The 13,753-nt window shown below is 38.9% G+C and overlaps 1 protein-coding gene, 1 long non-coding RNA gene and 1 other non-coding gene across 3 annotated transcripts; all 3 read right to left on the bottom strand.

The window, feature by feature from the left end:
- Positions 1–780: 780 nt before the first annotated feature.
- Positions 781–2,534, bottom strand: LOC135939598 (uncharacterized). Its single transcript, XM_065484066.1, has 3 exons — positions 1,944–2,534; positions 1,344–1,669; positions 781–1,214 (listed from the first exon to the last, which is right to left on the bottom strand). The coding sequence occupies exons 1-3, from the start codon at positions 2,095–2,097 to the stop codon at positions 1,095–1,097; spliced, it is 600 nt and encodes a 199-aa protein (XP_065340138.1). The 5' UTR covers positions 2,098–2,534; the 3' UTR covers positions 781–1,094.
- Positions 2,535–3,454: 920 nt separating this feature from the next.
- TRNAD-GUC (transfer RNA aspartic acid (anticodon GUC)) lies at positions 3,455–3,526 on the bottom strand. The gene has a single exon. It is a non-coding gene; the product is annotated as a tRNA-Asp (tRNA).
- A 2,435-nt stretch (positions 3,527–5,961) lies between these two features.
- On the bottom strand, positions 5,962–6,859 carry LOC135939976 (uncharacterized). Its single transcript, XR_010574804.1, has 3 exons — positions 6,638–6,859; positions 6,045–6,580; positions 5,962–5,987 (listed from the first exon to the last, which is right to left on the bottom strand). It is a non-coding gene; the product is annotated as an uncharacterized LOC135939976 (long non-coding RNA).
- Between the last annotated feature and the right edge of the window lie 6,894 nt (positions 6,860–13,753).

Here is a 13,753-nt window from a genome sequence, read left to right as displayed (position 1 = left end):
GAGAAAAAAATGAACCAAGAAATTTCGGAAAAAAATCCAGCGATATGTGAAAAATATTATTTAAAATAACTGTTGTATAGCTGTGGCTAATTTTGCAATTGAGGATAGTGTCATATTACCTCTTGACCATCGTAGTTGTGCTAAATGGGTTGTTTTCCTTTCAAGAGTGGTCCAGGAGGTTGTGTTTGATGGTAATGCCGATGATGCCTCTCCGCTCCGAAAGCCAAGTAGGAGCAAGTGAAGAATATACAGTTCTTACCCACTAATAAACTGTGGAAAGTGGGTGAAAACCACGCTTGAATCGGTCAGATCCTTGTTCCTTGTCATTTAAAATGGTTTGAAAAATTGTGCTCGGATATAAATAAATTTGAGTGATAAATACCACTTGCAAAAATGTCTTGCAAGAACAATGACTCAGAGAAAATCTTTCAAACTGTGGTAAACTTAAAACCATGTAATATTTGTACCTTTTGTACGCTTAGTGCGTTTATTTCTATTTTATAAAATTACAATGCAAAACTTTGTTGGAATTTATTTATATTATTTTCCTAGCACTTATTTTTATATTATTTAAATTTTCGTCATTAAATATCCACTCTATTTCGAAGATTCAACAAGTTAAAATCAATTAAAGGGGAAAATATAACTTATTCAAATTGTTTTAAATTTTGCAGAAAAACCACTTCCGAAATTTTATAATTAAATAACATGCAGTCAAAGTGTTGGGGTTTTAGACATGAAAACTAACGCGTCAATAAAACAGCAAATTTTTTCACACGATATATTATAATTTACTCTCAATTATTTTTTTTCATACAAATTTAATAGCAACTTTGTACAAAGTAGTTGAAATGGCGTTTTCGCGTTACATCAGACCATGAAAGAACCGAGTGAACATGTAAAATCTATTTTTAACATTCCTAATCAAAAGATTTGGTAGATTATGTAGAAAATTAATTCTGGTCCACCAGTTGCGAGTTTCACAAATATTAAATTACAAAATTTCCCTCCCCCGAGGAACATGAACACTGCGGTGTCAGCTGAGCGCCCCATAAGTCTTTTTATGTACATTCGCAGATTGTCTGAAAACTGATTCAGTCCAACGACCAGTTCCGGCTCAGCATGAGCGACAGGGCGAGAGTCACCAATTTCAGGCTCGACCCTGATGAGGAGGGAGTCTTGTTTTGGGAACTCGGCATGAGGGGTGAAAGACCCTGTAACACATAGAAAGCAAATGAGTTAGATAAAAATTGACTCGTTCAAGGGATTTTTTAAAGAACAATTCAAAGCCAACCAAATGAAATTAAAAACGATAAAAAAGGTTAATTTAATCAAATCAGTACCTGGCTCTTTTCGCCGGCGTTGATCGAGTTAGCGATGTTTTTCAGTTCAAATCCGACTGTTCCCCACTCCACTGAACTCTCCACGTTTTTAGTGCACGGTGAAGATTGCTTCTGGAGGAAGGGTTGGTTTCCCAGATGTCCGCGGTTGGCAAGGTTGAGGAGCACAGTGGTGGCCGCTTGGTTGCCAGAGGTTGGAGGCGGCGGGGGCGGGGGGTTCTGCGAGCCACTCTGCTGGTTGGAGCCGGTTGAGCCACTGGGAGAAAAACGGCGACCGCGGGACGAATGAGGTCGACGTCTGCTACGACGGGATCCGCCACCTGAGCCACCTGGACAAAACATAAACAAAGGATTTTAATTTAGATTGACTTCCAATATGTGACGAACATTCGGCTTTTCTCATGATTCAGAGGATGAGAGTAAAATCTTTAAATTTGGACTATTTTCTATTGCAATGGTTTTTGCGAAAATTCCAGGGTGATAATTTTTACAATAAAAAAATTAAAAATAAATTGAATGGAAATAATAACAAACTTATTTTAAATGGAATTAATGCAAACAAATTATTTGATAATTGATTTTAAAAAAAATTAAAACACCTACCTCTTGGTGATCCCTGATGGTTTGGAAGTGCCGGGGTCTGAACTTGAGGTTCCATCAGGGCCCTCAAAACCAGGTACAACTCGTAGAGAATCCTTTCGAGGCGGCGGTACTGCTCCTCGAGCAGCTCGGTGTTCGTATCCACAGGAATTGCCATGACGTGTGTGACACAGTACACGAATCGAATCGAAGTGCACGTGAGAGAACAGATGCGGAGGGAGAGCGGCACGAAGCGGTGCACACGAGAGCAGAAGAGCGAGTGACTCGGCCGTCACGCACCCTGTTGTATTTAAAAAACGCAGGGACGCCGACAGCCTCTGGTGGAAGGGGCGATCGGGGACGCGCAGGGGTGCCACCCCTCCCTCCATTCCTCCCCCCGCTGCCTCTTGCTGGCGGGGTGCGCGCGGTAATTAATTTCGGTAGTTGAATCAACCCCTTAATTAGAATCAAACTGCAGCTTTTTAAACGACGATAATGAAGTGCGCGCCTTGGAGGAGGCGGAGCACTTTTAACGCATTCCTCCTCCGACCACGGTCAAAACAAACTTCTAATGTGGGTCAGAGTCGCTCCATTCAAGCTTTCCTCGCGGGGCAGGCCAGGTGCGCGGCCTAAAGAATAAAAGCTATTAGCGTCAAACAGTGAAATGCATGCTTTTCCGACGGCTGCTGAGCGCGCGGACTTTACTGCATTTTATGGCGAAATGCAGCCTGCCTGTCTCTGTGCTGCGCGGCAAGGGGTAAAAATAAAAATGCAGATGGTGCGTTGTAGTAAGAAAAATAGTACAATGTTGAGGTTTCTTTGTTTTGATTACTGTGAATAATTGTGTGCACTGCAAAACTCTGAATAGGCATGAAGCGCTATTTTTATCTTTGACATGACCTTCGGGACTGCGATATTTTAATTTTTAAATTAGATCTATTAGAATTTTCCACAAGATATTATTTTTTAATCTTAGTTAAGATCTAAACCAATTCGAGGTTGCATGGTTGTTCCATGAAAGAAACGGACTTCATTTTCGTTGCTCAAAAAACTTACTTTTTCATTCCATAAACAAATTTTGGATAAAAATCATAAAAATAGTAATACAAATTAATATAAATTCAACACAATAATCCTACAGCCTTTATAATACGATTAAAATACAAATTCTGTTGACGTATATCACAGAAAAACACAACTGTGGAGATATAAATGGGATTTTGTTCATAAATAGAGCAAACGAACATTTTTAACTTCTAGTAATCTAATAATTCTTTGCATTTAAAAAGAAACCTGCACTTCATATATATGTCGAGTAAATTGCTTTATTAAATTAGGGATTTGACAGTGATCGGAAAAGAGAGTGAAAATTATTTTTTTTGTGTTGTGTCTTTTGTTTGATTGCTCAAAATATTTGAAGCTAAGAATTAAGAAAAAAATTACGAACACTTTCAATGAATAATGAGAAGGAAGTGGACTAAACGAAACTAAATAATTTTATAGAACTGCTGATTTGGTTATGTTAAGTAAAAAGTCTCCCCGGCGGGGAATCGAACCCCGGTCTCCCGCGTGACAGGCGGGGATACTAACCACTATACTACCGAGGACATATTTATCTGAATAAAAACGTTTATACAAAGAATTTAACAATGAAGAAGTAACAGTAAAAACTTTGAACAGGAAAATTGATTGAATTTATCGGTGCATTAAACGGTTAATTTACAAGGTTGAATTGTATGTTACCCTCGTTAGAAATAAAACACACCTGCTTTAAAGTGCTGTTTATTTATTTTAACTACAGTTAGAAGAGCGAGTTTGTTTGAAGCCGCGGAAAAATAATAAACTGAGTGGGCCCGCACTGCATTTTCGCCTGCTAATCCCCTAATCTCCGCACCGCTGCTTCAATTAAATAAATAATTCTCGCGTCGGGGTGATTACGCATGCAATTCAGAAATCACTCTCACAATCTCTCCAGCACTGATCCCTCTCTCGTGCTCCTTCGCCCTTGGCAAGCATTCGACTACGATGATTATTATGTTTGCTCGCGCGCGGATTGTAAAACAATATTTTGAATTGGCATGCGGGCGATCTGTGCGCGTCAAGGGGCGTTATGTGCGGCAGGGTGAGTCAGTCGACGTCTTCACCACTCGAGCAAGCCGCGCACGTGCCTTTGTTTGGTCATTAACGACATTCATAGCGCACTTATTGTGTTATTGGCCCGTCCCGTTGCTCTCATTATCCGCGCTCCTTCTTAACTCACCCGCGTTCCTTCCTCTGCCGTCCTAATTATGCGCTTATCATGCAATGCATAAAGTGTGTTCGTTACGAAGGCACACGCCGTGTGAGGTAAGAAAAGAATTTCTTTTGGCGAGGGTGACAATTAAGCGACACAACTGCACCGCAGTGGGAAGTAAGGAAAGCGAAGATGCGTAATTAAGGGGGTTGCAACATGTAATTACTTCGCTATTCATATTACGTCAAGTGGGACATGACACCGAAAGTGTAAATTAAGATGGGAAACTGGCGGTTTTTGTGTTCATTCAGTAAGGTGTAAACTATGAAAGTGGTTATTTTGGTAGCCACCTCAGATACTCACGAACAAAATCAAAAGCCATTTTTTGTTAAAAAATTTAATTCAACAAAAATGTGGTGAACGTAAATATAAGGAGCGGTGGGAACCCAGTTGCATCATACAAGGCAGTTATTACAACCATCGACAGATGAACAGCCTGAATAAAAATAAACAATCCAATGAGAATATTTCGCAATGCTATTGGCAATTCTGTGTTGTGGCATTCCGGCTCAGAATAAGTTTCACAATTTGAGACATCTACCCTCGTCCCCCAAAATTATCCAAAATAATACGCGTATGGAGCTGAAAAGAAACTAAATTGATTGCTAAAATATAATTAGAACACAACACTCGCTTTTCTGGCAGATTGGTGACGCGTCAACTTGCTTGACATCAGCAGAAATGGACGCTTTGCAGATTAGCGTGCAGACAGGAGAGTATAATGTTACGCTCATAATATGCACAACAATAAAAAATCACCCCGCGCTCTTATCCAGCGAGGAGCAGCCAGCCTGCCACCCCCGTAATTTTTTAATTTCCCCTACCCACGCCACTTTGCTATGCGCTCCCTTGTTCACTCTCGTCTCGCACTCACTGTCCGCGTTGCTGCTTTTTTTACAATCAGGCGTGGCAGTCAAATTTTTAAATTGCCACGCACATGTTAGTATTAATAAAAAGGCGACGCGCGCGCGATATTTTTAAGTGTTTCTATTTGGCCGAGGGTAATAAGGTGTGTAATCTGCATCACAATAAAAAAGCGGCGCGGCCTCTTCGCTACCGCAGCGCGTCTTATATGCATTTTTATGAGAAGCCGCTGTTTTATTGTCGCTTCTCTTTTTATTATTGGAATTAGTCGCAATGTCTTCTCTTTTACTTTTATCTCGCGGCCGACGCGCAATGAAAGCACAGCAGATAAAAGTACCAATTTGCTAGATTAATTTTTCTCCTCGGGGCGGATGAGAGGAAACCTGCTGTTCCTTCTCTTGGACGTATAAAAAGCCGACGAGATGATGAACGGAAATACGCGGAAAAGGTATTTACACGAGACATAAAATTGCCGAATAATAAAAATTATCCCCGCGCTTCTGCTCATAAAGATGATGTTTTTATTATTAATGCTTTTTTTATTGCTCCCTGGCAATATGACTGATAAGCTCGAATATTTATTGCACATTATTTTGTGCAGAAAAATCAACCCATTTAGCGGGAAGCTCTAAAACAGATGGCTCTTTGGTTTTAAATATTTTACGCTTATTGACGTTTTTATCAGATTTTGGCTTGGCGCAAAGTTGATGTCATGAAAATGCGACAGACAGCCGCTATTCCACTACTGCGGCTGCGAGGAAGTTACCAGTAATCAAATTCTAATTTAAGTTTAATAAAAAAGGCTGTAAAATGCTTTATTAAATATTATTAGAAATTTGTTAATTTGAAATAGAAATCATGTTTTTTCAGTGTGGTTGGCTGTTACCTCGAGACACGACCATGTAAATCATCTGTTTAGAACAATAGTTAGACTAAAAAGGAACAAATTTAATGAAATTTGGACTAACCTGAACACCGTTAGATGGAATGCCGTAATCATTGCTGTTGAGCTTTTGAAAGAATTCAGGGTACGATTCATTCAGCAACCTCAACACTTTCATTATCTCCAGAAAGAAATGGCCGACTAATTTAGGGATGTCCTTGTTCCAAACGAATGTTTTTTCCAGGAATTCGAATGCATCAATCAACAGCTGAGCGTAATAACTCCAATACTATAGGAAAGAAAAACTTATTTTACCCAATACGTACAGAAAGTTATTCAGTTAATTACCAAATCCGCGCGAGTGATGAGCAAACTTTTCATTAAACTTTCATTTGATACCTTTTTAACCCACGCTGACGTGAAAATCGAAACTTGTGACGGTCGCAAAGTACGCAGTGTGTCGTACAACACCAATGCAATCTCTCTTTTGACAAGCTTTGATGTGTGATTGTTGCTGATAAGCGAAAAGAGGTTGCCGAGGATGCGTTGGTATGGCCATTGGTTAATTCCACTGCCTAACTTTTTATGCTGTAGCAAAGCGCAACATTGCGTATCAAAGATCTGCAGAAAAAAGTAGGAAATATAGTCATCTCAAGACATGTAATATAAGTATAGTACATTTTGATAAAGATTCAAGCTGGCAGTGAAATCACTCTTGCGTTCTGTTAGTAATGCGACCAATAGAGTAAATGCGTCTATTACGTGGCAGCAGTTGTTGCAAGACGTTGTGGAATTACTATCGTTGTGTTTGCAGATATAGCAATATTGTTTCACGCACATCTGAATGCCATAAAAACAAAATTGTCTGATTTGCTCATCGGTCTGAAGAAATTCAAACACTTTCTTCTGTAAAATACGTAAATAAAAACACTTATAATTAAACCTTGTAATAATTCTTATAATGAGGAGGATTAAAAAAGTCAAGGTGCGTAGCCAAGAATTTTTCATAGTTTGAAAATGAAGACAGTACTCTCTTGCTTTGACCACTCTAATGAAATGGTTTTTGTTTACTTACATTTTTCATAAAATTAGAGATGGTTAGGGAATGGTCCTCATTAAAATCAAGTGAACGATATTCTCTAATCCACGCTTTCAACAAGATATGCATTTTTTCCTCAAAGTGCCTCTGGTGTTCGTGGAAATAAGGGTACTTATTTTTCTTTAGTTGCCAGACGAGTTTTAACAGCTCATTAGAAGGTGGTGTGCTGTCTGAGGTATAGATGGTGTAGAGTTTGTTAATTGTCCTGCAGAGAACTTTTTCGTTGTCCAGCAATTTTTCCCAGTCGAGAATGTACTGTTGCACAAGTCGTATGCCAAAGTCGACAATTGGCACGTTTTTTCCACTGTCCATGGCGTGGACGATGCCTTCGTCCAGTCGTCTGATGTCGAGTATGTGGGACTGCGTCAACGTGTCAATGATTTCCAGGCTGAAGCGGGTTTTTACAGGTCCTGTGAGTATACTTTTCACGATGCGCGCGTTCGTAAAATCGGCCCCAAAAGCATCTGGCTTCTTCATTGCTCTTAGAACGTCAAGATTAACGGTCCTGAACGCGTCTAATTGTGAACCATGTTCCACAGGTCGTTGTGTAAAAGACAGCAAGTTCTGCATCACGACATTCACTAAAGAGTCAGCTGAAGATTGGTCAGGCTTTTTAGAAATCACTTCAACAGCATCTTTAAGATCACGCATCCTTTCCTCAATCCAAATGCTACTAAAACCCTCTAAACGAAAACAAGCGAGCTTCTGGCGCAGTTCCTGCTCGAGTTTACAGTCAAAGATCTGGAAAAAAATCAAACTAAACTCAGCAACGATATAACAATTTGTAAGTTAATTATTATGAAGCTGAGCCTCAAAACTACGCGTCTGGGCCTCTACAAATGAACTTTTTACTTACATTAGTAATATTTAGAGTAATGCACATACGTCTAAATTCCTCCTTGATGTCATCGCTCGTATTTTCTTCGAAACACAGTTTCCCTAGAGCTCTAATGACAGCCATAGTCCACGGATTTGGGGGTTTGAAATCCTTGCAGCACAAAGAGGGATAAAATTCAACACATCAAACGTGCGAAAAAGGTTTACCTTGCTCTTGACACAGCCGTGAGCCAGGAGCTGTGTTACAAAAGAAATCGTCGTGGGACGTTCACACTCACTGCAGTATTTGAGGAGTGAGAGAATATCAAAGTCGTTGATAAGAATTGGCTTATTTTTAGCCAGGGTAAGTAGTCCAAAAAACTTGCCCAGACTACCCAACGCGTCAACATCATCCGAAACGCTTATCATACGTTCTATATATTCCACAATCCTTGTCATCAAAGTTGGCGTTCTGAGCCTGCTTGCCAAATCGACACAAAGGTCAACTTTATGAGTGTGGCTAACAACTTCTAGCTAGCTTTTCGGCAAGATCAAATTCATTTCCATCAACGACGATCTCCTCGCACTAAAATGGGACCATTATAGTCTGAAAAATAATAACATTATAACACGCAAATTACCTCTCTTTGGAGATCAAACTGATCTGCGCTTTCCAAGATGGAGCGCAAGCGATCCACCGATATTTTTCGTTGTGCTCTTTTTTGGGGTCGGTACATTTCGTATTTTCTTCGATTCATCATTATGAAACTGACGATTGCAAAAATTCAAGTTAGTAGATATTATAATTTTGCTTTTTATGGGAGAACCAAAAATAAAAACAAGAACTGCTGGACAATTTTTTACTTTAAATTAAAAAAAAATGTGAAAGTTGGAAGAATGGCTTGTTATTTAAATACTAAAGCAATATATATATATATATATATATATATATATATATATATATATATATATATATTCAGACAATAATATATTGGCTTTTTCCATTTGCAGCCAAAACAAAGTTGGAAAGGGTCAATAAGTTTTATGTAGATTGCTTCTAGGAAAGCGATAAACCTAGTAATTTATTTTTCCAAATTCCAGAAATTAACTAATTCACAGGGGCACATAGCTACGGGGTAGTAAACAACGCCTCTTGCTTAAAATTCTATTATCTTGGTTTCAAGATGCGCATATATGATTGGTCAACAATTAGGCAAACCTGGCTATTGAAATACCTATCAGTCACCTGAGACATGACATATATGTACACACAGATCGACTGCGTGAATATTTTCAAAGGGGCGTCACTCACACCCCATACCGATTGACTTTGTTTTTGCCATCCGTTAAAAAAAGGTTTATCACATCTCATAAACAGCCCCCGAAAACCACCTGAAGGTATGGCTAAAAAATTACATCCCCGCCACAACTTTAAAAAGTAAAAAATAAACATGTATGATTATTATTGGGCCCAACCTGCTCAAAATAAGTCGTAATAAAACTTTTTAAAATTTCCTGGCGTTTTGGTGCCAAAAATGAACTACTTTTGCGCCTCAAATATCCAAAAACAAAATATCCGCCAAACATGTCTATTAACGTTATTTTTTTATGTTAATTTCGTGGAAAAAAATTGAGGCATCAATAATTGTCAATGATTTAGTTTTCACCTGATATGAAAATTTATCACGGCATAGAAAAATTATGTTTTTGGAAGATTTTGCATGTCAAACTTAACTCTTTAGACGATTTTAGACGGGTTTTAGTCGGGTTTAGACGGTTTGGGCATATTTAGACGGTTTTTTTTTAGACGATTTTAATTGTGGTTTAAAATTGCATGATTCGTGCTCATTTGATAGTGTCACAATGATCTGAAGCTTAGAAAAAAATAGTCAATCGTCTAAAATTTACAGCCCTATAATGATAAATATTTTCTCTGTGGCTGAGAGTGGAACCCAAAAGTGAAAGTTAATGTTTTACTCCAAATTGTTAAATTTACGCTGTCCATCCGTTAGTAATTGTTTCCAAGTTAAATAATATCTGGATGAAAAAATCCCTTAAAATTAGTTCTCTCGTATTACGATGGCACTTTTTACATTCAAAATTGAGCGGATCAAGCAACAATACTAAACAACCAACTGTTGTTCTAGGCTTTAGTAGTCGAATTTTTATCTGTGCTCAAGTCAATTCAAATGATGCTCTCTTAAAAAAGTTATTTAAATTTGTACATACGATTCAAGGAAGAAATTCATTTTGTGTGTTGACGCGAAGCTACCTCAAGCAAGACTGACGTGAGCGTCGTGAGCCGAGCCGAGCCAAACAACCTTCGATTTCGTAAATAGTTACAAAATTTAAGCAGAACGCCGCTTTGAAAAAACCAGGTAACGCACCTAACCTTTTGTGCTGTAACAAAAATTGCTTCGTAAACTGGGGGAGACTATATCCACAGGGTGTCGTTCTCTGCCCAGGCGTCCCCCATGCACCTGTTATGGTTGCTGGGGGTAAAATAAGATTCAAGGTCGAATTTTGAAATCCCGTTTCTTCACAGTTATTGCCCATTGATGAAGAAATAGTTGCGAGAGTTTGTATGCAATAATTCAATGTTACACATATATGTATTTTTGTGTGCGTATCAAGTGAATTATGTATTAAATGCATTTTAGCGAGTTGTTTTCTATATAATGCTACAAAACACTTGTTTTTCATAAGCGTGATTTATTTTATTTTAAAATATCTGTTGGCTAGTTAACATAGAAACAAACTGGTTTCTATTGTATGTCATCATGATTCAGTTTCAAAGAATACTGAGATTATGAGAACCATATTCGCTCAGTGCTTTTTTTCATTCAATCACTTATAATACAAAATAATGTCACTCGATTGGAAAGTCGACGCCAAGAGGCGCGTGTACGCCGCATAATTATTAGAGCCGCGGGCACTTGAGTTGACATTTTTATTGTGTGCAAGGACCAATTAGTCGCACGATCTCGGTACTCCAGGCACCCTCGTCGCGCGCACACATTTGATAATATTTGTCACCGAGGTGCTTGACTCACGATGGCGACGAGAGTGCGTTTAATTGTATATGCGAATCTGCAGCACACAGGGAGAAACTGCTCTTGAAATCGGCACGCGAGACTTGTCGATTTGGCCGCTGATTTCTCACGCTCGTCGCCGAGAAAGAAACATTTTGCATTTTAAAGTGTCTCTCTTCACGTTTCAGCCTCATTGAGCCCAGAGAAAGGGTTGCTTACGCGTCATTTGCTTTTTTATTGGCAGCGCCTCCCCGCGGCTTTTGCCGCTGCCTGTTATTTTTTGTTTTGTTTCGTCACCCTCGATATCGAAAGACTCGGCAACTTTTTTTATCTTTTTTATTTGTGTGCCGCGCCGCTTTTATTTTCACTTGATACCATCGGAGGTAATTGGAAATATGTAAATGATCGCAAGTGCATCCACACGAAGAAAAAACAGCCGTGGTTTTTTGTGCAGCCGCGGCGTAAAAAAAAATCAGAGCCCGCTTGCTATGAAGCAGTAAAAAATATCTCGTCACCGAATCGGCGGTGAAAACCTCTTGGGATTGAAATTTATTCAAATTGGTGACGCTCGACGTGCGATATTTCACGCTAATAATCGCCACAAAATAATGGGGGTGACTCATTGAGCATAAACATTTAAATTTTTTAGGTTTGAAAAACAGCAGTGCTTTTAAAAAATCTCAACTTTTTTGCTTCTAGATGTTGTGACGTGATATGCGAAATTTTAATCTTAAGTAAAGGTTTGTGCAATCTTTTGAAGAATAGCTTACCGAAAAGCGGCTCTCCTCTCATTTTTATTCCACTCACTCCATCCATCCGGCCGTGCTCTCTTTGGCGAGGAAGATTTTTCCAAGATAGAAATATCATCCGCAAGCAAAATCTAAAATATTCACAAAAGCATCCGCGTGTGAAATCCGGCAAGAAAGACACTATATACCTTTTAAAGATGATCCAGCAAAGTAAATGAGAGAGAAGGAGATGAAAGACGCGGCGAAATGACATTTTCGCCTCACTTAGCAATTACAGAGAGATGCGCGGCGAATTTTTTTCATATTTCATCTCAGGACAAATAATACTTTAATGACGCCGGGCGGAGAGCATTGTTGTTTGTCAAAATCATCAAGCTGAGTGCTCAGCAAAGTATACGCGGCGCATTGCGAGGAGAGGAAAATGATTTGCTAAATGAGGCCGCAAACAAATAGAAACAGGGACCCACCAAATTTTGGCAGCGAGATATATAGCTATAGGGCGACTCTTATGCTCGTATCAAGCGCCATCAAGAAGAAAACAGCTTTGTCAACGTCTCTTTCCTTGGGGAAAAATGATGAAGTTTGGCATCGTCTTTCATCAAAAATTTTGAAATCATTTTGCTTTCTAAGAATTTCCAATCTATATTTATAAATGGTCATACATGAAATTCAAAACTTCCAGGAACGCTCTAAACCAATTAAACATATATTATCATAAAACATCTGTTTTTGAAATTTTAAGTGAATAATGGAAAGCTTTAGTAAACACTAAAAGTATGCAACGGGCAGGAATAACATTAGGGATATCACCTTTCATGATTAATCTTGTTTGCTTTGGCGACTTAAGACAGGGATAAGTTGTTCTTATATCATAGACGAGGAAATTGTAGAAGTTCATTGGTTTATCACAGAATTTGCATTCACAATCTCCACTCGCGTATAGGAGTAACAGGTCACTTTTTCACAAATTTAAATAGTGAAACCAGTGACAATTATAGGTGTGTCTCGTGAACATGTGTCTGTAAAAACTGGCTCCGTTCCAATTTTGGTTGACTATTGCTGGGTTAATTTTAGAGGTCTTAAACTTGGTTAACCATGAATTTATTAAAGGCATGAGTCTCCGACAATGAATATCTTTTTTATGCAATTTTCTAACAAAAAAGTCTGTCTGCCAATTTATACATCATCTTAGATTTCATTAATTTTGATATGGACAAAGCTCTTTTCAAAAATCTAAATACGTGCAAATCACTTAAAATTAAACATGGCCAATACCGTAACTCGCAATCGGAGCTACTGCTAGATTAAAATGCTTAACAGCCTGCTGACGGATGATCTGGGGGAGAGAATAGAGTTTAAAGGTGGCTAGAATAGATTTTAAGTGTTGTATCTTTTACAATTTGCTGCATTATTTTTCTGTGATTTTTTTCGATTCGGCGTGGTGCTATAAGAAAACCAGCCCCTGAAAAAATAATTAACATATTTCAAGTCTTTGGAATTATTCCAAGCTCTTAAAAAGGAATTTGTTAGTTGCATTACATAGCAGTTGTTAATAATTGTGTTGCCCATATGCTTTCGCTGCTGATTTAATTTCATGTATGTGCCGATAAGTGAAAAATCTAAACAATGGAACACGTCCAAGTCCTTTGTCCACGCCAACTGGCCGGCAAATGAATAAATTTATATTTTTTCGGCCGTCTCTATTGTGCCGTTCGTCTCGCAACAGAGTCCGACGTATGGAGATTTGCTTTTGCAACGTAATGATAGGCACATTAAGTGAGCGCAGCCCATTGTTGCCGCAACGATAATGGCCACGGGGAAATTGAGACAGTTACAAAGTGGCAAGTTTAGCCCGCTTCGTGTGTATAGACGCGTTCTCGTCATTTGCATTAAAATAAAGCACTGCGAGCGGGCATGTGCATGCGCTATTTATGGCCTTGCTTCTCTCGTCCCCCGGAGAAAGGGTGATAATTGAGATTTAGGGGCAATAATCTCCCTCACTGACCAGTCGCAGCTTACACCGGCGACGGCGGCGGCAGATTTCAACCCTTTCACTCGTGCAGAAAGCAATAAATAAAAGGCGCCAAGGAGCAGTTTT

The sequence above is a fragment of the Cloeon dipterum genome, chromosome 3 (genome assembly GCF_949628265.1).
Source record: "Cloeon dipterum chromosome 3, ieCloDipt1.1, whole genome shotgun sequence".
Lineage (NCBI taxonomy): Eukaryota > Metazoa > Arthropoda > Insecta > Ephemeroptera > Baetidae > Cloeon > Cloeon dipterum.
Note: the sequence above shows the minus strand (reverse complement) of the source record. Positions and strands in the feature narration are given on the sequence as shown.

Bases quoted from the DNA above. Each gene is read 5' to 3' on its own strand.
- LOC135939598 (XM_065484066.1), bottom strand. From the start codon at position 2,097: ATGGCAATTCCTGTGGATACGAACACCGAGCTGCTCGAGGAGCAGTAC. The intron at 1,670-1,943 runs GTAGGTGTTTTA...TGTTTTGTCCAG, and splicing joins CCATCAGGGATCACCAAGAG to GTGGCTCAGGTGGCGGATCC. The intron at 1,215-1,343 runs GTACTGATTTGA...TATGTGTTACAG, and splicing joins ACGCCGGCGAAAAGAGCCAG to GGTCTTTCACCCCTCATGCC.